A 23,642-nucleotide genomic window follows, 5' to 3' on the forward strand; every position below is an offset into this window, starting at 1 on the left:
GCATTTGGGCCAGTTGCACCAGAGGGGACTGGAGAGGAGGCAAGTGATCAGTCTGGGGGAGGAAGGAGACACACAAGTGTTTTGGCGCTGGCTTGCTCAGCTACATTTTATCACACGGAAAAAATAGACAACAAGAAGTTCCCCTCAGTTCGCTGAAGCAGCCTGGCAAGGGCTGGGGGGCTCCAGCCCATGCTTGTGGGCCCCAGGCCTGGCCCTGTACAACACTGGAGATCACGGAGATGGAGGCGTGCAGGGCTGGGTCTGAGCAAATAACACTGGATCCCATTGAGTGAAAATGGCACAGCCTGTGTGCGGGGTCTGGAGTCCTGTGGAATCACAACAGAGCAGGAGGGGCTGGAGCAATCCCAGGGCTTGGTGAGTGATGGAACAGGGCACAGCAGCACTGAGCCCCTCTCCCTGGAGAAGTGCTGTGAGGAGCTGGCATCCTGGCTGTGGCAAACTGTGAAATATCTGATGGGCAAGGGAGCATTCCTGTGCTGTGAGAAACATACCAGGCAGGCACGTGGGGCTGCCGGACTGGGCTGGCTGCTGGGCTGCAAAGCTGGATGCTGTGAGATGTTGTGACTTTTCAGGTAATTTTAAGGAATTCCTAAAGCTGGAGTTCCTCTTGGGTTTGCACTAGTGAATATGTGGCTGTTGCAAGGTTTGGATCCTGAGCTGGAGGTTTGGTTGTCTCAGAAAGCTGACTGTGGGGTGCTGCTGGAGGGACCTGGCTTCAAGTGTCCCCATTAAATCTCTTCAATGTACCAGACTGGAGACTGCACGTCCTTTCTGGCCCAGCTCTGGGGCTGGGCTGTGGCTGGTTACTGGGAACTACTGGCTAGTATGAACTTCTCACAGCTGGCCAAGGCAGCACAGCCCTGCTGGCTGTTCTCACATGCTGATGGAGTGGTGCTGAATGAAGAATGCCTTCTTCCCCCTTCACTGCTGTGGCTCCCACCACTTTGGTCCTGGGTGCTGGCTCTGGGCTGGCTGGCCCAAGGCTGTGGTGTCAGTAGGGACAGCCCTGGAACCCACCTCAGCTGTGTCCAGCCTCAAACTGCACACCCCAAAGAGCAGTTCTGTAGCCTCCCTTCACAGCTTCCAAGCATCCTGCTTTCTCCCCACGTTCCTGCTGGCATGGCTGTGCTCCTCCTGTCCATGCCTGTGGCCTCTGCGTGGCTCTGTTGGCAGCTGCTCTCTGTCCCCTCTCTGAGCACAACCGTGGCACAGCCAGAGCATAAATCAGGACACACTGCAATGCCTGGAAGACAATCCTTCGCTGTGTTACAGAAAGGTGCCAAATAATTGATTTTCCTAATGGATGCTGGCCACAGCTTAGGCCCAGCTTGTGAATGAGAGGCCCTCAGCCACGTGTGGGACAGTTGAACAAGGGGTGGCTGCTGTGGGTCTGTCCCCCACGCTGCTCTCAGTGCTGTGCCTGGGGCTTCATGAGTTGCTCAGTGCCACAGCGGGAAGGAGTGATGAGCTGGCTCTGCTGGCCACAAACTTGCATATTTACATGGAGGTGAGCCTGTATAGGGAGGCTGGTGGGGGTGGGTTACAAGCATGCAGGCAGCGGTTGCTGGGCCTCCCAGAGCACGCAGGACAGCAGCTCCCAGCTAAGGTCACTCCCTGCTGTGTGGCAGCTCGGGCTGCTGGTGCTCCCATGGTTTGTGTGGTGTGCGAGATGGCCACCCCTGCTCTGGCCTCAGCAGCAGGGCATAGCAAAGACCACAAGTGCACAAGCAACCAGGAAAGGACGTGATGCTGGGGTTCTGCAATGGCCCTGCAGAAGGAGGAAGGCTGTGGTAGAGGGGGCTGAGCCATGGGACAGTGTCCAGATGTGCTTCAAGGTTGTCAGGCAGGCAGAGACGTGGGCTAGAGCTGGCAAGGCTGGGCTGCTGCTAGAGAAGAGCTGGATGTGGAGCACTGCAGAGCATTTGAATGGAAGCAGATCGAGGGTCTGCCTGTGGGAATGAGCCCAGCAGCTTCACGGCAGGAGTAGGGTGGTGGAGTTCCTGGGGCTCATCCCAGCTGGTTGTCAATGAGCTCTGAGAGAGCTGAGACTGCTGCTTGACCTCAGTTCTGCCCCTGTGCGATACTGGGTTCAGAGCACTCCAGACTTGGAAGGTAGCAATGAGCTGTTCATGCTTAAACTGGGTGGTATCAATTGCTCATGTTTGTGGCCACTGCGTTTGTCAAGCAGCCTGAGCCAGCCCAAGCCAGCCCATGTGGCTCATCTGGCCAGCACCTGGTGGCCTTTGGGCAGTGTCCGTTGTGCTCATGCTCCTTGGGGCTTTACAGAACACTTGGAAAGGGTTATTTACAGTTTAAAGCACTGATCTTCAGGAAAGGACCAGTGCTTCTGGGGGGACTAGGAATGACAGTCTGTTTGTTCATGGGTCTGTGTGCCTCATCCGGTGCACCAGGTCCCCAACAGTGTCCCACAGCTGCCACCTCCTCCCAGCTGGCAGCCTCTGTCTTCTGCCTCCCTGAGGCACTCCAGATGCTTGGGGATGCTGGTGGTCACTGGCGGTTTCTGCTGCCCAGTTTTCTTCTCTGACTGTCATCTGACTTGTGCACCCGGAAACACTCCTTCAGGTTCTGGGCTCGGATTTTGGGGTTCAGGATCTCTTCCCCCATAGAACTGGGGAACCAGCCTCTCTCCTGGTCGTGAAGACGTTCCCCAAATATCCAGCCTGAGTATACACAGAGACAGGCATAAGTAGGGAAGGACTGCACTGGGACAATTGTTCTGAAAAGAACCATTGGAGCTGGCAGAGCTTTCTGGAAGCTACTCAGAGGCCTGTGCTGGAGCAGACCCAGGTTATCCATCCAGCAAGGAGGCCTTCTCACCTGAGCAGCATTGTGTGAGGACAACTGGCTTAAAGGATGCCAGCAGGCACTGCTGCCACCAAGTGCCCTCTGCTTTCCTGGGAGCCACAGGAGTGGTCCCCAGTGGACATCCAACGTGACTGTGACCACCAGCTACAAAAGTACCCCAGAGAGCAGGACCACGTGGCTGTGAAGCATCATGAAGGTCAGAATAGCACTGGGTTATATTTGGAGTGGCTCTACCATGGCCCACAGCTGGTGCTGGGAGGCTGTGCCAGTGTTGCCACAACTTTGGCAACCTGGATTGGCTATTAGGAGAAGGTAATAACTTTCTTCTCTGGCTGTGATGCTGATGCCAGAGCCTCTCCCTGGCTGCAGGGAGAGACTTGCAGCTGCCTGCCTACAGCAAACCCATCCTTCCCCAGGGACTCCCAGCCCATCTCCATACCATCATCTGTTTTGTCCAGGATGTTGAGGACATCAGCCAGTTCTAAGGAGAGCTCATCAGGTTGCTGGGCCACGTATGGGTGGACACACTGGATCTGTGGGCAGTCTGCCAAGGAACAGGGCAAGAATGAGAGATAGACTGGGATGGAGCCCCTTGAAGAACAGCACAGCTTGGGTGGCTGTAGCCCCATGATCTCTGCCATGGTCCCTCTGATCTGCTAAGGGTCTCTGAGGAAGCCAGGGAGTGCCCCAGCCACAGGTACTGGGGAAGCAACTCTTGGGAAGGGAGCTGGGTTCATGTCACCACCACAGTGCTAGCCATGAGCAGCCCGGATGGGAGGGAGAGTGCTGGTGCAGCCCAGCCCAGGCTGGAGGGGGTGAGGTCAGGCCCAGGCCCAGAGACATGCAGGTATTGATGGTGGAAAATGAGGGGAGCCCAAGGAGAGGGTTCAGCTTTGGCATAGGTCCCAGTTATGTGGCTGCCCTGAGATCAGGCAGAATAAGGTGCCCTGGGGTAGGGGCGAAGGGCTCCCATGCTGTGTCTCTTACCAACAAGTCTGGATGTAAATGAAACAAATTTGGTTCTTCGGTTTGGGGCTAGTGAAATCATCCAGCGCTTCATTTCACTCCTGGATAGAGGAGACAAACCAAAGCTGTGAACATGCAAGAGTTGTAGGGGCCCTAGTTCTTCTGCCCAGCCAGTTCTGGACTTCATGTTCCTCCTCCCAGCCTTTTCCTGCCTGCCCCTCCGGGGTCCTGGGTGCAGTGGTGATGCTGAGCCCCACTGTTGCACACCCTGGTTGGGATGTGACATGGTGCTCTGGGCCCTGCTGCACAGCCCTGGCTGTCCCCCACAGGCAGCACGGTTCCTCTCTGGGGAGGGTCCCTCTGCTAGCATTGTTGTCAAGAGCCAGCAGCAAGGTGGGGGGCCTGGTATTCTCTGAGAAGTAGCAAGCAAAGGCAGCTCCTGGCTGGGATGGTCAACAGGAGCAGTTTTTCTGGGAGATAAGCAGTTACAGGAACCATTTATTCCTGCAACTGCTGTATAGGAACATTTAAAGGGCAGAGCTGATTAATTCCCTTGCAGAAGAGCACTGCAGCACACCAAGGGTACCACTTGCTTGGCAACAAGACCCATGTGAACAGCACGCTGCAAAACCTGGACCTGCAGTTGGGAGGGTGAAGATCTCACAAATGCTGGAGAAGTCCCAGGTTTGGCTCCCCTCATGCTTCCCCCAGCCCCATGAGGAAATGGGGCAGTTCACCTTCACAGGGCTCCAGCTCCTGCCTGGAGGACCAACTGTGCTTCCATCTGCCAGAGAGACAGTTTTCTACCTTCTCAGGTGGTTTTAAAGCCTGAGCTTGACACACATGAAAAGCCATGGGAGTGTCTTCAGGGAGGAGAGGGGCCTAAAAGGGGTATGTAAAGGACAAGTGCTGGCAGGTTGATCTGTAGGGTTGGGAATACTTTATACTTCAGGTATGAAGAACAATGACAAGGACCAGTGGAAACACCTGCAGGTCACATCACATGAAGATGTGTGGGATGAGGGCCTTGAGCACAGAAGAGCTATAACATATAGAGGTCAAACACAGAGTCATGCCCTCTGTGGCCCTCTCTGCGTGCTGGCCCTGCACACAGATCTTTACGGGGCTCCATGGATCCACCCACAGTGCCCAGCTCCTCACAGCCTGCAGGGAGCCCATCCACACTGCAGTTCTATCACTGCAACCAGTTGTGTGCAAATAAAGTGTCAGCTCCTGGCAGAGCCCACCCAGGGCATGAGCTGCAAGCTGCCACTGAGCAGCATTGTTGCCTGATGCAAGAGCTGCCAAGAGCTATAGAAGAGATGCAGAAGTCTCTGTTTGGCTCCCACTTATCTCTTCTAACTGTTTAGTTTTTCAGTCTGTGCCCGGTACTACCTCCATCATTCCTGCATCTCTGAAACAGCAGCCTTCATCAGTTGATATGTCACATTTCAGTGCTCAAGACCTGTTGGCAAGCCACGTTCTGGATCACATACCTGCTGTGGCCACCTAGAAGATGGGACAGGATGCAGAGCACAGAGCTGCGACTGCCTCCCCTGAGCTGAGCAAATCCTGACCTGGTTTATCGCTTGCTGCACAGCCAAGCCTCACAGACGTCACACGTGCACTTGCCCTGCATAGTGTGACTGACATCTCTATTTTCAGTGCAGCAGAGCTGCAGCCATATGTCTGGGGAGAAGGTGCAGCTGCTCACTGTACTGGGGGCTTGTCATCCTGATGCTGATGCTGTGATGGTGTTGGGGTAGGGGGGGGGAGGGTGTCAGGGTGCAACCCCAGGGCTGGTTTTCATTTAGGAATATGGATGAAGAACACCAGCCTGCTGACAGCAGACAACATCAGCCTGGGGATGTGCATTGTCTCTAGGAGCTGTTTAGCTGGTGGCTAGAAAACGTGGGCCTGGTAATGCATGGGTCAGTGAGAAAGCCATGCCCTGTGCTCCAAAACCATTGGGTCAGCTGCTGAATCATTTGCCCAGCCTGAGCTTGTTGGAGCCTGAAGTGAAAAATCAGTGAGCCAGAAAATCTGTATCCAGGGAGACAAGGAGGCCCTGAGCTGCAGAAGTGCTGCACAAGATTGGCACTGACTGTGGAGACACAAAGGAAGTTGCCATTTCTCCCACCTTCATCCACAAGCAGGAGACACTTTTCTCCACAGGGCTCATCAGGCATGGCCATGATTCTTGTGAGTCAGTGGAGCCACTGGAGTGTGTGAGTGGATATCCTGCTTGGTTTTATGTTCTGAATATGCTGCAGTCTGTAAATCAGCTGGGGCCTGGTGCCTGGGCTGATTTCTGACCTCTCTGTCCCAGAACAGCGACTGTCTGCCTGTCCACTACCCCAGAGGCCTCAAATACATTGCACAGGAGAGAAACCTGCCTAGGTGACCAGTAGCCTCAGGGCTTTCAGTAGCCTCAGGGGAGTTATGCTGGGCAGAGAGGTTGGTAGGGCCAGCTCAGCTGCAGCAGTGGGATCTCTCACAGGCCACCCCTGGAAAGCCTGGACAGCTGGTCCTCATGAAGGCAGGATGCAGGGAGAGAGCACTGCTGAGAGTGACAAGTGGGGTGACTGGTACTCACTGGGACGATGCCTTCAGCATGTAGCTGGCCTCCCGGTCATCTGCATTCTCTAGCAGTCTCAAGATGAAGACATTGGCCAAACTCTGCCCCTGATCTTCTAACTCCTCTACCCGAAGAAGCCCTCGGGGAGCAGAGTCAAACACTTGGTACTTGTCCCTGGGAGAGTTTAGAGAGATTAGGAAAAACTGTGGTTATTGGAGGAGACTTTGACTTTAGCTACCCAGAACTATACTGAGCACACAGACCAGGCGCTGCTGCATGAAAGGAAGAAAAAAGATGTCCTGCTGTGGGATGGGATGAGCGTGTGGCTATGAAAACCCACTGCAAAGCAAGGAACCCTCTCCATGCTCTGCCCTGGGCATCCCTCATGGCCTGAAACGAGTTGCTTGTCCTGTCTGAGCTCCTCACGTCCAAAATACAGATGGCTGCCCCTCAAAGGGGATTGTGAGGCTTGATTCATTCCTATTTATGAAGTGCCTCTGTGTTTTCTGGATACAAGTTGCCACAGAAGCAAAACATTTCCCAGTGTACAGACACTGTGGCAACAAGTTAATTAGGAACAGTGGATGGGCAAGATGCTCCCTACCAGTGGGTCTAATTCATGCCACAAAGAGCATGCTATTCTCTGCTGCTGTGTCTGCTTGCACAAAACCCACGACAACATCCTCCTTCTTCTCAGGCAGGTTACACCATGTCAAATATAACCACTGGCCTTGGGCCGAAATTTATACCCCTCTCAGCTACTCTAACTTTCTAGTCTGCTTTCTTAGAGTTTTAAATTACTAAATCTGAGCTGTTCTGCAGGAAATGATGAGTCAAAAATCACTTCCTGACAGGAAGACAGGTCTCCAGGGTCAGCTCACCAGCCAGTGTAACTCACTGCCACCCTGCAGAAACTGCTGGATGCATAGTCACTCTGCTGGCAGATCTACCCTGGGATCTGTTTAACTCCTGTTGGCCATGGAGACAGCTGTGCTCAAAGGTAAAATGACTAGGGGAAGGCCAAGGGATGTGCCTGTGCCTGAGGGACAGGATGGGGGTCACAGCATCACAGGTTGAATAAACCTGAGGCAACAGAACTAATGAAGTATCCTGTGTACTACCTGAATTTTGCACTCACCCTGGAATTTGCCGGCAAATCACCAGCAGATCGTTGAAAAGGAACAGATAGATTTCTCTGAAGAGTTTCTTGGTGCGAAGTGTTCGTGATGTCTTTGGACCATTCATTTGCTGCAGTTCCCCCTGCTTCAGCAGCCAGCGGGAGTGAGAGATGATGGGTACAGACTAGAAGGGAGGAAAAGATGGCAATGTTTAGGAGAGCAGCAAAACCCCATGGATTCAAGTGGTTCTGATGCTGAAAGTACCAAGAGATGCAAAGGGAACCACAACTTGCACTGCAGAGGCTGGAGCAGAGCTGCAAGGAGAGGACATTGTGCTCTGCCATCCGCACAGCCCAGCACAGCGTGACAGAAGTTTAATAGGGGTACAGCAGGAGCCTGAGGATGGACAGATATTTAAGGATGGCAATGCTAGAGTGCCAAGTGCTGGAGTGAAACAACAGCCCATGCCCTGGTCTCCCTCTGAGAGATCCTGTCACCTGGGCTGAACTTTCCTAAACAGTAAGACTGACTTTTAAAACCATGGATTTGGCCTTTTGGCTACAAAAAAACCAAGGTTAAACAGGTTTCCTCTGGTTGGGTCTGTCCCAGTCAGGAGGAGATAGTGTCCATGCACCTACCACAGCATTTCTGCTGGAGTTTCAACACATATTGTGCTAAAATCAAGAAGCCCAGAACAAAGCACATCTTGTACTAGAAGAATACTACACTTCCAAATGACTGAAATATTGAAAAATACCTGTATAACTGTCACTCTTTCTACCTTCACTCACAGTGCATGGTGGCACAATCTTTCTTTTCAACTCCTTGCACTCTTCTCCCCAGAAGACCCTTACCTATGCCAGTTCCCAAGGCAGAACTGCTCCAGAGATGAACCAGCTCCTGCTTATTATTATGGCCTCAGCTTTATAAGAGGTGGAGGCAGCTGTTTAGCTTCCCTAATCTACTAGTGGACTGTGGTCTAGCCCTGACACAGTGGTAAAGTGCACTATAAAAATATTTTTTTTTGTTTTGGTTGTTCACATACATAAAAAGATTGCCTGGAAGCTAAATAGGATCCTTACAGTTTGTGAAGCAGGCAGACCTGAGAAGCAACTCTATAGCATTCAAGAAAAGTGACAACTTTATTCTCAGCACTGGAATTTCATGGTATATATCAACTGAGATCTGATCAGACACCCCTAAATATTGATGTAGTAATTCCCTCAGTGGAGCTGAAACAGGTCAGCAGCAGGTATTTAGAGACTGTACACAATGCATAAGTACAGGAAAGAATTAAAATGGGACAGTCTTTGGGTATTTTTCAGTTTTAAAGTGTTTTGCTTTGTAGCTTTCATCTACCTTTAATATATTTTGTATGTAAAATAACAGCTGAAAGCTGACCTGTGTTTCGAAGAGAGGTAAGAGGGAAGAGCCAGACCTGAGTGCTGGAACAGCAGCACAGTGCACAGGAGAGGTGATGCCAACATGTCCCACCTGTGTACATGCACACCACACTGGCCTTGGTGCTGACCCAGTCTCTGCAGCAGGTATGCACTGGGCACACACGGAAGTGCTGTGCCTGCAGCAGCCCCTTTGGAGGCTGTCTGCAAAGTGCAGACAGTGAACCAAAACTATCCAGCCTGTGCTTATACCTTTATCTTGAATTCTAGTTTCTTCTGGATGCTGATCATCTGCTCTGTTCGGCTCATCTTCCGAACACCTTCATTACATGCTTTCACCACCTGGGAAAAGAGAGCACAAAGGTTTGTCTCTGCTGGCCTTAAGCAGGTAAGTGATGATGGATAGCATGAAAAGGCCTGACCACAATAAGGTAACAGTGCCCTGCTGTAAAAGGAATTGACAAAGCCAAATTCTTTTATCAGCATTGTGGGTGCATGAAGAAGAGAAAGGGAAAAAAGCCCCTAAAACCTGAACAACCAAAAAGTTCCCAAACACACAGAAGGTGTTAGAGGTGGAAGCTGACTGCCAGAGGACATATTAGGTGGCTACATTCAGTTACTGAACCAGACAGTATAAAACAGTGCTTCTGGTTGCACAGCAAAATGAACAGCTTGTTTTCTAGAACCTGACACATCATGTATCTCATTTTCCCTGTTCCCAACACTTGAAATGAGGTATCATCTTCAAGGGGAGAATGAAGCCAAACATTTTTTTCAAAAATGCAGATGCTGTAGTTCTGCCAAGCAGCACTACATGCCAGGCTATGAAATGTCCTAGGGAAAGAGACGTTCATCATACAGAGCACATCTGTATTCTGAGTACAAACTTTTAACTGAAAAACCACAACCAACGTGCAAGCACTACGCTATTACAGGACCTTAACCTAGATGCCACTGCCTGTTTCATAAGTAGGAACTCTCTTGAGAACTGGCTAGGTAGAAAAATTACATTGGAGAACAAGCTCCACTTTGTGCTCTGTTTCTACTACTCAAAATCTACCAGAATATCAGTAACTGAAACTGTGATCATGTCTTGCCCCTGAAATAGAAAGAGAGAAAATAAACTTACAGAAAAAATAAGCATCAGATGGTCTCTGTTGTGATGTCTGTACTAGCTGGATATTAGGTATCTCAGCTTAAACACTTACAGGTAAGTGTTTAACTGTGCAAAATAATTAGTAAACTGATCATGTGAGTCACTGATAACTGAATACAAACCCAGCATTTTTCCATCAGCAGCTGTAGTCATATGCATGCTACAGGAACAGCTTTCTTCAGGCTACTGACCAATGGAAAAATAATTGGCTACCAGATGTGTCAAGAGGGATTCTGCAAATACTAACTCAATGCAGAACATCCTTCATTGATAAAGTCCCTGTCTTTATCCCTAGTGATCTCCATGCATACACTTCCTAGACTGGTTCAGGGCAAATCCAAGAGCCTGTTCAGTTCTAGTGTTTCAGTCAGAGACTGCAGGCCCATCCTTAGGCTGATGTTCTAGCACAATTTTCAACTTCAAATACTTGTGTTGAACTGTTAGAGTTAGGAGATGTACCAAGCTTCCAATGGAGAAGTGTTGAAACATTGTCCCAGCCCATGCAGCTGACAGCTATGACCATTCAGATACGGCATTATCCTGTCAAACCATATCAGGAACAGCCCAGATGGGAAACATCCCACTGCCTTCCTGGGGTTTTGTACACATCAGTAACTAGCATAACTGAACACCACACCTACCTACCAGCTTCAGGGAAGAGGGCTAAAAGCTGGCTTGTGTACTTCATTAGGAAGCTGTTATTCTAGGTCAGAGGAAAAAGTGTGCTGTGTCAGAGGAACCTGACACAGTTGTAGTCTGCACCTAATCACACCTCTCAGTCAGGTCCATCACCTTCAGGTGTCTGCAAAAACCACTTTGTGATCTTGGAGACTCTAAAGGAAACCATTCTCAGCCCTTTCCTATGGCAGGAAACAACTATTGTTAGCAAAGGATTCGCTATCACTGACATCTAAATGCAAGTAGACTAGTCCATCTTTCAGACTTTAGGAAAAAAAAAACCTCTTGAAACACAGTGATAGAATTCAAAGAAACCACCCTCGGATAAAATGTAGTCTGCAGGTGATTTTTTCAGGGGGATGTGTGTGTGTGAAATGAGCATGGTGGTTTAATATTAATGGGCTTCCATTTACTTATTCAAACTTACTGTTTCCAGTTCTTTATGTGCATCCAGGGCAGTGGATTCCCTGTCAGATTTCTCTTCTACTTTCTTCAAAATATTCTGCAGGGGAGAAAAGGCTCTGTTAATGCTGATCCCAATGTGAGAATAGAAAGGTCTTTGCTAGCCTACAAATTACTTCTGGCCATCAGCCTAATTACAGCAAAGGTGACACAGTACAGTGACTTTCACCTCTGAGTTCCTCTTTCTCATTAAAAACCTCTTCCCATCTGACCTTACATCTAGGAGAAATATAACAGGTAGATTCTTATTTTATAAAAATAAATTAATAAATACCTAGAGCTGGCACTAACAGACAGTGTTATTGGTAATTCCAGTGGGATAAGACCATTTGGGACTGACCTGTTTCCTCATCCCTAGAAGCATGTTCTCCAGCAGTGTTTAGATAAGGTGGCAAAGCACTGGCTGACTGGTCCAAGCCATCATGGTGTAGCATCCCCATGCCATCCAGCTGCTCTGCATGTGAGTGTCACCATCCTGTCAGCCAGCTGGATTAATGGACTGTTGCTACCCCCTCTGGCAGCTCAACAAAGCTCCTCCTCAACTCTTTCACTCAGTAAAAGCTATCTGGAGAATTCAATACTAATTTGGGGATGGACTCTGAGTGATTGAAATCCTTTTTCCATTGTTGTGGTGAATGTCTGACTCTTGGAAAGGCATCATCCAGTTCTAGAGTAGATTGTGGCTGTATCTAAGCCCAATTCACAGCTGCTGTAAAGGAAAATTCCAGGAGTAATCCAGAAGTGCTTTGTGATAGAGAGAAGAGTAAAACTCTACCTGCACCAGCAGCTTGAGTCGAGTGATCCTTTGAAATGGCAGAATCAGGAAGGAAGAAAAAGACAGGCCTTTGCACTTTGGATCCAGCTCCAGCTGTGAGATCACTTCCCGAAAGGCTGGTTTGTCCTGGCTGAGAGGAGAGACAGAGAAGCTGAGAACTTTGAGTGCTACCCTGCCTGGGACTGTGGTATATGGCTGGTGACCCAAAAGCAGCTTGGCCCCAGAGACAGCATCTGCCTGATCCCTCCCAATAGGAGAGAAGTGGGAAGGAGGGGACTGAATACCTCTGGGTGTATTTTAGTTTAAATCTAAAACTATTTATAGTGTTGGGGGAGGGAAAAAATAGACTTCTAATGTACAAGCCACAGCGGTGCTCACATGTGTTCATATCTAGCTCAGCAGTATACACTGTGTGAGTAGGTGTATGTGAATGGGGTGTGTGTCCAAGTAAATGAGTCAGAGGCATAATTATATATTTTTACACAGTTGGAACTTTGTGAAAAGGTGAAATTCACACAGTCATAAGAACAAGACACAGTATCAGAAGCTTAAATATTCCTTGCTGCTTAGCTAGAGGATAGAAATCATTATCTGACCTGAGAAGGCCATGCCTGGGCCTTCCCTGATGATGTTTGCAGATGAGGGCACAGCTGGGCCACAGACACAGCTGTGCAGAGCAGAGCAGTCCTGGCTGCCACAGGCAGACAAAGCTTCCTGACAGCCACAGACTGGGCGAACCTATGCAACACTTGTGCTAGTTGTGAAAACAGCATGGATGCAGAGAGGTTGCTAACTGTACAAAACTTGTCTGTACTATGTGTTCCTTACAACATTTGAAAGAAGCCATTGGCAGTATTCCTCCTTGCTGCAGCAGGTATGTGTGTGACAGTGTGACTCACAGCAGAATGGAACTGCATGTGTCTGAGGAACAGTCAAATGGGGGAAACTGTGACACACCTCAGGTTTTGAGTTCAGCCAAGTGTTGCAAAATTCCTGTGCTAGCTGGGAGCCTGGGGAAGGGAGTCAGTTCTTTTCAACTTGCTTTATGTATTCCTGCAGACAAAAATGCTGCCCTCTGAACTGACAGGTCCTTTTCAAGCTTAAGTAACCCAGCCTGTTGCTGCTTTGCTTCTAAGTGTTTAGATAATGGTTGTAGGCAAATTCTTTCTGCAGCTGTATTGCTCACCTCTGACTGAAGGAAACCCTGTGGTACCCTCTTTTTGGAGAGAACAGCAGGCCAAGCTCAATAAAGACCCCTTAATTTTTTTTTTTCCTCAAAAGTTAGAGAGCAGAGAAATTAAAGGACTAAACATTTTTACACTTGCCTGAACCAGCTGATGCTATAGGAGAAAATACACTGCAGCATGTGCAATGGGCTGTCCTGAAAGAATCCAGGACATTGTAAGTAGAGAAAAATTGATTCTCCTCCTCTCAAAGACAAACTTGTAGGGCACTTGTTGTTTTGAGCTTGTATCAGCAAATTCCTAGTGGACAAAACGACTTGCTACACTTGAAAAATACTACAAAAATGTTGGATTATATCCTCAGGCCTAGATCTGTGTGTATAACAGTAGAATGTGAAGAAAATAGCTTTTTAAATTTTTTTTCTCCTTTTAAGAAAATCCTGTTGTTCTGAAAAAGAATAGTTATGAAATCGGGAGAAGTCAAATGCCTTGCTGAGGAGGCTGGGAAAAGCAGTGACTGTTCTTCTCATCAGAGATCTGTATTATATTCTTGGCCTTCCATCTCTTGCCTCTACTTGCAGGTTAAAAATGCATGCATTATACAAGCATGTACATGGCCCTGCATGCACCATAAATATTTCCTGCAATTGAGAAAGGCTGGCTTTGAATTTACTTGCCATGTTACCTGCATCAACCAATCCTTACTATAAAGCCCTTAATTGTGTTTTCTTTTTACGGATCCAGTGAGAAATCATAAAGTGGGAAACCCCATTTCTGTGCTATCTAACCCTTTCTCATAAATACCAAAAATTACAGCTAAATCTGTGGCCTGTACAATTTTGCAAAATAGTTCAGCAGTAAGTGCTAGACTCACAGAAGCTGCTTGTAGGCTCTCTCCTGGTAGGTCTGGTTGGAGACGTAGGTGATGTACACAGAGAAGTGGTTAACTGTGTGCTGGTAGACAATATCACACACGTCCGAGATCACAATGTTCTCTTCCACTCGCTGCTCAAGGTCCAACAGGAAGCTAAATGAGAAAGTCAGCACCCATATTAATTGTGACCTATCTGTCCCAGGCAATTCCCAGGAGAAGTCAGCTCCTCCATCCCTCTACTGCTACTTTCAGTGCCATTCAGCAACCAACTTACCGCTCACTGACAGCCATGACATCCAGCACGTTGGAGAAGAGGATGTGTGCCTCAGACTGGTGTAAGATCTTTTTCAGACGTTCATTCTCCATGAAGTGAGATACCAGCAGATTCAGACTCTTGTAATATGATGCTTCGGAAGTAACCAGCTCAAACATGGCCTGGGGGAAAATCCCAAAGAAAGAAGTCAGCAAGTACCTTCTACTTCTACACAGAGGCACACTGGGCATTAATGAGAACATCTGTGCTGTACAGCAATGGACCTTGCACCCACCCTGCAGGCCCAGGCTGCAGGGAGAGGTAAGCCCTCAATGCATTTGCCACGTGTTACAGGAGACAGTGAGTTAATCGGGGGAGTCTTCCTCTCACAGCCATCAGCCCTGACCTAGAGGAAATACAGCTGTTACTGTCCAAGTAAGCCTCCCTGGTCAGCCCTGGACATAGGCTTTTCTGCCCCCATTCACAACAGAACAGGACAAGATACAGTAGTCCCTAAGTACTACCAGAAATCATAAATAATCTCCAAATTTCAGCCTTTGCTTATCCTGTTAGAAGAGAAAACCCTGGAGCAAAGCCTGGTTTCCTCAGGCCAAGGATGCGGTCTGTGGAAGTGGAAAGGCAAATTGTTGGTTTCATTAAGAGACAAAAATTAGTTTAATGAGATGTAGATATAAAGTCTACCTACTGCAAGTGCTGCAGAGACATTCCACTATTACCACTCAGAGATCACTTACTCTCTGGATGAGTATATGGTGTCTTGTTCAGAGGTAGATACAAAAGGTGTTTATTTACACAACTACTGAATCCATTAGTTGAAGTAAGATTAACTGAAGATTCTCACAAGAGGTTCAACACAATGAAAAGTTGTTAGCTCCTTCAGGCATCTCTTGATGAAGGGGTACCTTGGGTTCCTTGGCCTGGGGCCCATGGCCCATGCTGCCATTACTAAGAGAGGTAGTTGGTTGTTCAGTGGAAGTTTTGCTCCCTTGAATCTAAAGCTGTTCAATGCTCTCCTTGTTCCCACAGCTCCTCTGTTGCACCCTGCTGAGGAGGGAGTGGGTCAGGCACTGAGGGCATCAGTCCCTGACCTCTGCTGGTTCTCAGCGGCTGCTGGGGCCCAGCTAAAGCTGAGGAGGTCATACAGAGACACGGGTACATGCAGTGGTTTTTGTGATGTGTACATAAAGAAATATACTCTAAATTAGCTGGGGGTCTGTCTTGTGGTTTGGTTGTTGTCTGTTTTTTTTCTTTGAAGAATTGATTTGGAATTTTCCACTGATCAGTTTTTGGCCTTCTCCTGGAAATATCACTGTGCATCACATAAGAACTCAAGGTAGAGACCTGGGTTGTGTCCCTGACACTGTGCTGCAGTCCAAGATCTGGGTGAATGGGTTCAGCAAGAAGGGACTGTTACTCAATCCAGAGCTGCTAAAATAGCAATTGAAGTGACATTTCAGCTCTTCACAGGGTTGGCAGCCTAGGAAATGTTCCCAGTGAGCGCTTAAGTCTAAGAAGTGGTTCCCTGCACTTGGAGGAGGAGGTTGTGCCTGCACAGCCCCCAGATGGAAGACAGAGCAAAGAGTGTTTATACAGATGAACTTAGTCAGTGACCATGGAACAGACAGTGTTTAAGAAATAAGAGGATGCTGGATTTTTTTTTTTCAAGGCCAGATTCCTAATGAGAAGAGTGGAGAAGTATCAGCTCAGCTTCTCCCAGCAGCTTTACCCAGGCACTGGATGAACCTGTGAGAGAACCTCTTTCTTTCTGCATGACTGGCTCAGTCCTAAATGTAACGTTTACAACTTTACCTGTACCTTTTTATTTGATAAATGACAGAGGTGGAAATAGGCAAAGATATACAGGGTGTATTAGGATAGCTTGTCCCTTCCAGGTATCCTGAAGATTGACCTCCAATCATTTTGCACTGCAGCTTTCCAGAGACTCCAAGTCAGGATTTTTTTTCTGCTAAGTCTGACTGTAGAATTTGTGTTTGCTGTTTGCTATAGTGTAGGATGCCAGACCTGCAAGGGCAGGTCCAGAATGCAGACTATACTAAACAAATACTGAAATCTATAGTGAAAATATCTGTCATGTTTGTTCCAATGGGAACAATAAAAAAAAAAAAAATCACTTTCCATGACTCTTTTCAAGCATCCACTCCTCTTCCAGTCAAGTTTCTTGTTTTGATGCTTGAAAACCTTTTTTTTTATTCTTGCATTAATAAGTTGCTCAGTAATTTTCCACCATTGCCACTAATGAACACCAGATTTCTCTTCCTGTTCTAGTCTCTTCCACTTTGAAGATAATTTCAAATAACCAACTTCTCTGACTGTTTAAGCCCTGCTCTGTCACAGCTATGGTGGTGCTCCCTTCCTCAGCTACAAAGGAGTTGTTCAACTTTCTTTCCACTTGCGTACCAGTATTTCTCCCTATGATCAAAATAATAATCTTGCTCCACCTTTCCTGGCTGAAGACATGCAAGCTTTTCTAGCCCCTGTGTTTACTACAGCATTGAAGACAAAATGGGTCAGAAAATACAGTTTTGTCCTTAAGATATTTACTCCAGAATTTCTGCTGTCCTGTACTTCAGGAAAACTTCTCCAATTCTCCTTTATGATGATGAGTAGTTTACATCCACTAAATTAAACCCTCACGTACAGCTCACTCTCACAGTTCACATCCAACATGAACAGAGTTCCAGAACTGCAGGAGCAAGTAGTGCTTGCTTAGAGCAAGGCTGAATTCAACATCATCTCTTCAATAGCTTCAGTGACTTCTTTAGCTCTCCTTGTTTTCTGACCTTGATTCTCCTCACAAAGCAAATTCTCCACTCTATCTGTTCAAACTTCAGCCAATTTCACAGCTTTCTGGCTTTGAGCAATTTTACAATATCTTACTGTGCTAATCCCAGGACAAGCAGGAAGAAAATTTCAGTTCTGATAAACTAACAGTGGAGAAGGCACAGCACTTCTTTATGACAGCACTGTCCCATTCTACAACTGCTTTATTTCTCTGCTTATTTTAACAGAAAGAAGAAACTTGAGCACACCTAATATTGGGGTTTAGCAGCACCGAGATTTTTTTCCCAAAAATACATACACGTAAAAAATGTAACTTAACAGAAATTACAAGTTTTGAAATCTATAATGCACACTTTTAAGCAAAATATTTCTCCATAAAAATTCTTCATTTTGAAGCAAAAATAAAAAGAAAAGCTTGTAATTTTTTCAGATGCCAGATTGTGTTTGTAATGCTGGCACTTGGAAGTACCGTGTTTTGCCAGGTAAACAGAACAAATCCAAATAACCAGTGCAGAAGAAGAACATGGAAAAACAACAGATCACTTAATCCACCTTTAGCCCTTAACCTGATACACTAACAGCCTGTGCTTGCTAGCCCAAACTACTGTATATAATATAAACACCAGTCTGCTCCACTAAGGGTGTGAATAACACAGCCCTCGGGGTGCACAAGATGAACCTTTCCAGTGTGATAGTCAAGTTACAGCCCTAGCCAGGACTGGCACTGTGTGCACAAGGTATTCATCAGTGTGGATTTTGGAAGTCTAAGTGAACTTAGGAGGGTCTGCTTACACTCCAAGATGTTCTTCAGCACTTTGGGTACAATCCTGTGAGCCAGGGCTAAGCAGATATACTGCCACATTCATCTCACCATCTCATCAGAAGCAATTCTGCTGCAAGAGTACACTTGGACTTGTGGGATTGAGCCTTGCCAAGCCCACTCCTCATACCACAATGCAAACAGCACACTGAACAGGGTTTGCCCTCTCCACTGCTGGCTGTGAATGCAGTGCTATGCAGTGACAAAGAACACTCACACTCCCCATGAAACCCAAAACAGCAACCAGTTGTAAATTGTGGTACAATTGATGTTGTCATCACTTGTGACAGCTACCCCCACCTACTCCTTTCAGTGTCTGATGTAGTCCTATAAGTTACAGCACATGGCTCTAAAATAGTGATGTCAGTGCACTGCACAGCTAAATGCAAACACACCTGTCATTACTTTTTACTGTTTGCAATAGACTCCAAGTAACAACAATTAAATACAAGGACGTTTATGAATATCTGTCTCTTCTATTCCTACTAATGTCATCATATTCAAAACCTTACAGTTAATGGTTGAATTCTAAGATTTCTGGTGGAAAGTTATGTGTCCTGATAGTTACTTCAGAAAAGGATTAATGTGCACTGGAACCAATAACTTTTTTTTAAAAACCTCCTAAATATCCCTCTTTCTTTGTGAATTGCTCCTAACACTGAATCAGAAAAGGGAAAAGAAGTTCCTTTTGCTACAGAAATGTCCAGTGGTAATAGCATATAGAACAATGTCTGCAGTTTCACAATAAAGAGTGAATGGTGTGCTAACCAGTGCAACTCAGAAAGTACTCAACAGGGCAAGGCTTGTCTGTGACTGCTGTGAAGCTTTTAGTTTTTAAATCTTGATAATTTGGCCTAATTTAATCTCCATCTTTTAAGCAGAAATACAGTTAAGAAATATACTTAATATCCCTCCATTACCTCCTGCAGCTTGATCTCATCTGGTTGGAGGATGCTGAGGACACCACTGCTCTGGACCTCAGGAAGATCCTGCCATAAGTTGAACCTGGAGTTGGAATTTCTCAGCAAATTAATTTGTGGTGGAGCTTTGTTTTCGATTGTACTTGTGGGTTCTGCTTCAGATGGGGTTTCCTCACTGGGTGAAGTCCCCTCAGGGTCTGTCTGTGAATCTTGCAATCGCCTGGTTTCAATCTCCTCGCGCGTAGATTTATCTCGATATTCCTGGTACAAGAGCCCTAGGAAGGAACAAAGCAGAGCTGAGAAGATACAACTGAACGAGATAGTAGAAAAGTATTGTGGGAAAGGACAACTGCTTTGCATTAGTTCACCTCAGCAGAGGTGAGAGATGTCCCTTCCATGCAGAGTGAAAACCCTGTTACAGTATTCCTACTCCAGCCAGAAGTGAAAACTATAAATGGAAGGCCATTTCTAAATCTAAAGTCTTATTAAAAATCTGCTCTCACAAAACATTTAGTAACACAATCAGATGAATCCATGACCACTCAGAAGACATAAAAGAACTGACTTGTCAGGCTTGTAAATGTCTTTTAAACCTTGATTTTCTCTGTAATATTACTATGTTACCAGGTATATAGGTTGATGTCGATGTTTAAGTGTGTGTCTGGAAAAGTAATACTGCACACATTGAAATGCCTTTAAAAGGAGAAATTTGATGGCCACAAAAATCCTTAATGAGGAAACACTTAGCTGCTGTTACTGGCATTGGACAGGTGAAACTTTGGGACAACTAGCTACAGTTACTAGGTTTGTTTTGGACTTCATGGTTAGTCGTGGACATGTTGCTTAATATCCTGCTGTTTTCCTTCTTAGCTTCTATGACGCTTGAGGATACAAAATTAATATCCAAAAGGTACCTATTTGCTACAGCACTAAGGAACAGGCTCTGAGTTCACACCATGGGACAGCACATCAATGACACCAGGTGTCTTCAAAGTTTCAATTACTAACTTCAGTAGATGAAATTGCACTGGATTTGCCTCCACTCCGATATCAACTGGCAGCATGGAAAAGGTAGGAATCCTGAAGTTCACTGCCAATCTTTAGAACATCCTTTGTCTCTCTAAGGGCTTTCAAACTGTCCCATTTTTCTTTCTGTACCATCTGTAGGACCCAGAATTTTAATTGCTTGAATATAAAATGTAATTTAGAAGACATGTAAAGGCAGGAGAGCATAAGCACACTGAGTCACTTTCCTCCCTTAATGAAATTGAAGCACAATTTACATTATCTCCCTTGGTTTATACTTGAATTGCAGTGTAACATGAATGAATAAAGAGAAAAGCCTTTGATGTTAACAAAACTATCCTAAATAATTTTTGTCTGAATCATTAGGGGTTAAAATTTATCTGGTCACATGTATTCATGATATTTGATCTGAGATTCTGTGTGTAATAAGGTGAAAAACAATGGGATTAAAAGTTTGTCTAAGTCAGGCAGAAACGTAGATGTTGTTGCCTATTAAATCTCTGGACCAGTTTCAGTGAGGCTCTGTGTACCAGTCAGTGTTAAAACTATATAGGAAATATGCTGGGGAAAGGCACAGGAATAAGCACAGCATTACTGCAGTCTGTGTCCTCTTATCTGTTCTTCCTGGAAAGATGTTCAACACCGGATTAAAATAGCAGTAAGGGTAGCTGTGCCTAGGAAACCATACAGTCTTCTGTTAGCTTCCTACACAATACTGAGCAGAGGAGACTTCCCCTGAAGTTTTGCATGCTGCTGCCACTTATGTAATTTCTCTCTGCGTCAGCTAGGTTTATATGGCTTTCCTAAGCATTTCAGGCTGTTTTTCACCATCAGGGAGAGTTCTGAGGATGTAGCAGAGTGGAAACACTCCTTCAGGTACGTAGCAGAGAGCCTGCTAAATTTGAGCTGTTTTTGGTGGTACTGATCCATATGGCCAGCCTGTGCTTGAGGGCTCTGGGTTCTTTTTGCCCCATAGACAGCAGGACAAGCTGGGAAGCAACATCCTGCAGCAGTGTGGGCAGTGCTTGACTCAAAGGAAAACACACTGGGAAACTGAAACGTAATCTATTTTACTCAAATTAGAGATAATTATACTTGCAGTGTTTGACTGCAGGTATACAGCCATGTTGTGCTGCTGGCTCTGCCTTGCAAGTCAGAGGATGCTTTGTGTAAGGGGAATTTAGGGTCCTTCATGCAAACCTGAAGAGCAGCCCTTTTTAAAAGATCCCCAAGACTATTTGTTTCTTGCTTTTAAGGAAATAAGACCCAGATAAGGAAAGCTGGCTTTGTTTCCAGGTTGAGCAATATGGGCAGAAAGTAGAAAGATGGTACAGCAAAAAGACAAAAGACAGGTAGATCTGTAGGCAGAAGGGTAGGAAGAAATAAGGAGGGTGCGCTAGCAACGATAAAAGATATCCCTGCTGTCTTTGTCCTAATGGTCTACCCATATGTTGGTAAAGAGGCTACAATGGGTAGAAAAAGGATGTAGATAAGAGAGAGGGAGAGTAGCTATGCCAAGGCCCTGTCCAGATGGAACAGGAGATGATCACAGCACAAGAGGGGTAACAGATGCAAGGTCACGGAACAAGGTTTTGACATATTGAAAGGAGACAACATCTAGGAACTCACTGAATGTGTAGAAAAAAAGCTGGGATCAATAGCTGAATGTGACTCAGATGATATAATTATTTAGTAAATGTTTACTTTTAGTAAGTGAACAAGTACAAAATGTCAGAGGCCTTCATAAGCTCCCTTCATTGCTTAATGTCCCAACTGTCCCTACTGTGACCTGGCTAACGGTTAACCCTGTAGTCAGAGCATGAGTTTGGTGTTATCTGTTGACTTAAGTGTTTAAGACTGATCTTCATAAGGCATGTTTATATAATTTTTATAGTACATAACAGACATTTCCCTTTTTGTTTATTCCATTTAATTTTGCTGTCACAGTCTCCCTTCCCAGCTCTCTTAAAACCTGGGAGGGGAATTGAAAAACTAGTTACTAATTGTGGAAATCCTTGCCTTAGAGAGTTAGCAGCGCTCTTAAAGTAAATGTTATTGCATTGAAAGCTATGTAAAATCCCAGGAGGCCCAGAGAGGTTTTCTCTGAAATTCTCTGCTCCAGTTTCAAGCAAAGAGTCTACTAACCTCTCAAAAGTGGGAGAGAAGGAAGAAGTGAGTGAGCTCCAGCTATTTGATGTAACATTTCTGGTGGGGGTAAACATAACAGCTCAGACTGTCAAAACCCAGTCTCTTCCATAAAGGTGCAACAGACCTACTTGCAGTCACACCGATGTGTGCAAAGCTTTTGCACAGCTTCCCTCTGACATACAGCACATAAAAATATATATGAATACAGCAACTGGGTTGCTCTGAACTCCTCCTGGTTTTAGTATTTTTATCTCACCTCTGAGGTGCACTGTCCCAGTAAACTGAGAGTGTTTTGACACAGCTCCCTGGGTAGGATAGGATCTACACAGCCAAAAGCAGGTAACAGATCTGGCAACGCTCATGCAAATTGTTCACCACTTTCCTCCAGGAGGCCCCAAACTCAGCTGGTTTGTCTGCCAGATGCTGGCAGGCTGCTGGTTTCACACCAGCCTCTTTCTCCAGCACTGTCCCAGAGGCATCAGGTGTACCAAGAATCAGCCTTGCATGCCACAGCCTGCAGCAAACAGCAGAGACAGCCTAAGAAGCCTTCTCATTTCTGCCAGGGAGGTTTGCATTGCTGCTTGTGAGAGTTATATATTCGATTTTACCATGCTAAGTGCTACATTCCTGCCCTCTACATTCAAGTATGTTGATTCTATTTCCTGAAACTGAGCAGGAGTGTTTAAAAACAAAGCTTCTATATTCCCACCATAAAACCTGCCTCAGGATGGGATTTAGCTTTGCTGTTGATGAAATCCCTCTGAGGAATGTCACAATTCTGATATGGGAAACCAAGAAACAATCTGTGGAGGTCCTCTTCTCATCCCACAAAAGATAAAGATAAAAAATAAAATACCACAAGAGCAAAAGCTTAACAGACCTCTCCTCCACAGTCACCCAGATAACCTCAACTTTGTCTTTTTAGAGACCACAAAGGACAAAATAACTTACTCTTGTGTTGAAAGAGCTATGCCAGTGTAGATGAGTAGATGCAGGACCTGGTGCATACAACAAATGTCCAACAGGATGGGTAAAAAAATACTTTAGGCTTATGCCTTCTGGAGTATGCAAAAACATATTTTAGTAGGAACTTTGGGGTAGACTTAATGATTGTTTCGTAATCACAAGAATAATCATTGTTTATGAACAAGGTTAGGCTGCTCCATGATAGCATTAATCCACTGCCAGGCAACCTGCAAAACTGATTCCCCTAAAGACCTCAAAAAACCACGGTAATGATGGTGAGGGGGTTCCCAGCAAGGATAGGGAGTTGGGGACCTGCAGCACAAGCCCTTACCCCGCCCTTAACTCCCCCCATCTGTGCAGCGCTTGTCTCTAGCTCTGGGTTTGGGGTTCAGGGGGCCGGCAGGTGCAGTCCGGCTGGGCTGAGGGGCACCTCTAGGGGCTGCTGTGCCGCCGTCCGTGCGGGGAGCGGGAGCAGCGGCGAAGTTGTGTGAGGCCGGAGCGGCGGCCGGACATCCCGCGGTGGGCACGGCTCCTTACCGATGTGCTCGATGAGGTTCCTCCAGGAGTCGGCCGTCATGGGGTGTGCGGGCGGTGCCGCGGCCGTGCCGGGGGCACGGGTCTCCTCAGCGGCGGCGGGGACCCTGTGGA

General features: G+C 46.6%; 1 protein-coding gene across 7 annotated transcripts in view; it reads right to left on the bottom strand.

Moving 5' to 3' along the window:
* Positions 1 to 79: 79 nt before the first annotated feature.
* Positions 80 to 23,642, bottom strand: part of NGEF (neuronal guanine nucleotide exchange factor) — a 37,093-nt gene continuing 13,530 nt past the window's right edge. For all 7 annotated transcript variants that reach the window (XM_072933396.1, XM_012575529.5, XM_030280731.4 and 4 more), the window contains 12 exons: positions 23,532 to 23,635; positions 18,855 to 19,129; positions 14,313 to 14,473; positions 14,039 to 14,191; positions 11,981 to 12,110; positions 11,171 to 11,245; positions 9,162 to 9,251; positions 7,530 to 7,693; positions 6,410 to 6,565; positions 3,835 to 3,914; positions 3,287 to 3,391; positions 80 to 2,702 (listed from right to left, as the gene is read on the bottom strand). In XM_072933396.1, coding sequence (XP_072789497.1) covers positions 2,530 to 2,702; positions 3,287 to 3,391; positions 3,835 to 3,914; positions 6,410 to 6,565; positions 7,530 to 7,693; positions 9,162 to 9,251; positions 11,171 to 11,245; positions 11,981 to 12,110; positions 14,039 to 14,191; positions 14,313 to 14,473; positions 18,855 to 19,129; positions 23,532 to 23,635 — 1,666 coding nt within the window. In that variant the 3' untranslated portion in view covers positions 80 to 2,529. The remainder of the gene's footprint in view (positions 2,703 to 3,286; positions 3,392 to 3,834; positions 3,915 to 6,409; positions 6,566 to 7,529; positions 7,694 to 9,161; positions 9,252 to 11,170; positions 11,246 to 11,980; positions 12,111 to 14,038; positions 14,192 to 14,312; positions 14,474 to 18,854; positions 19,130 to 23,531; positions 23,636 to 23,642) is intronic.

This window comes from Taeniopygia guttata, chromosome 9 (genome assembly GCF_048771995.1).
Source record: "Taeniopygia guttata chromosome 9, bTaeGut7.mat, whole genome shotgun sequence".
Lineage (NCBI taxonomy): Eukaryota > Metazoa > Chordata > Aves > Passeriformes > Estrildidae > Taeniopygia > Taeniopygia guttata.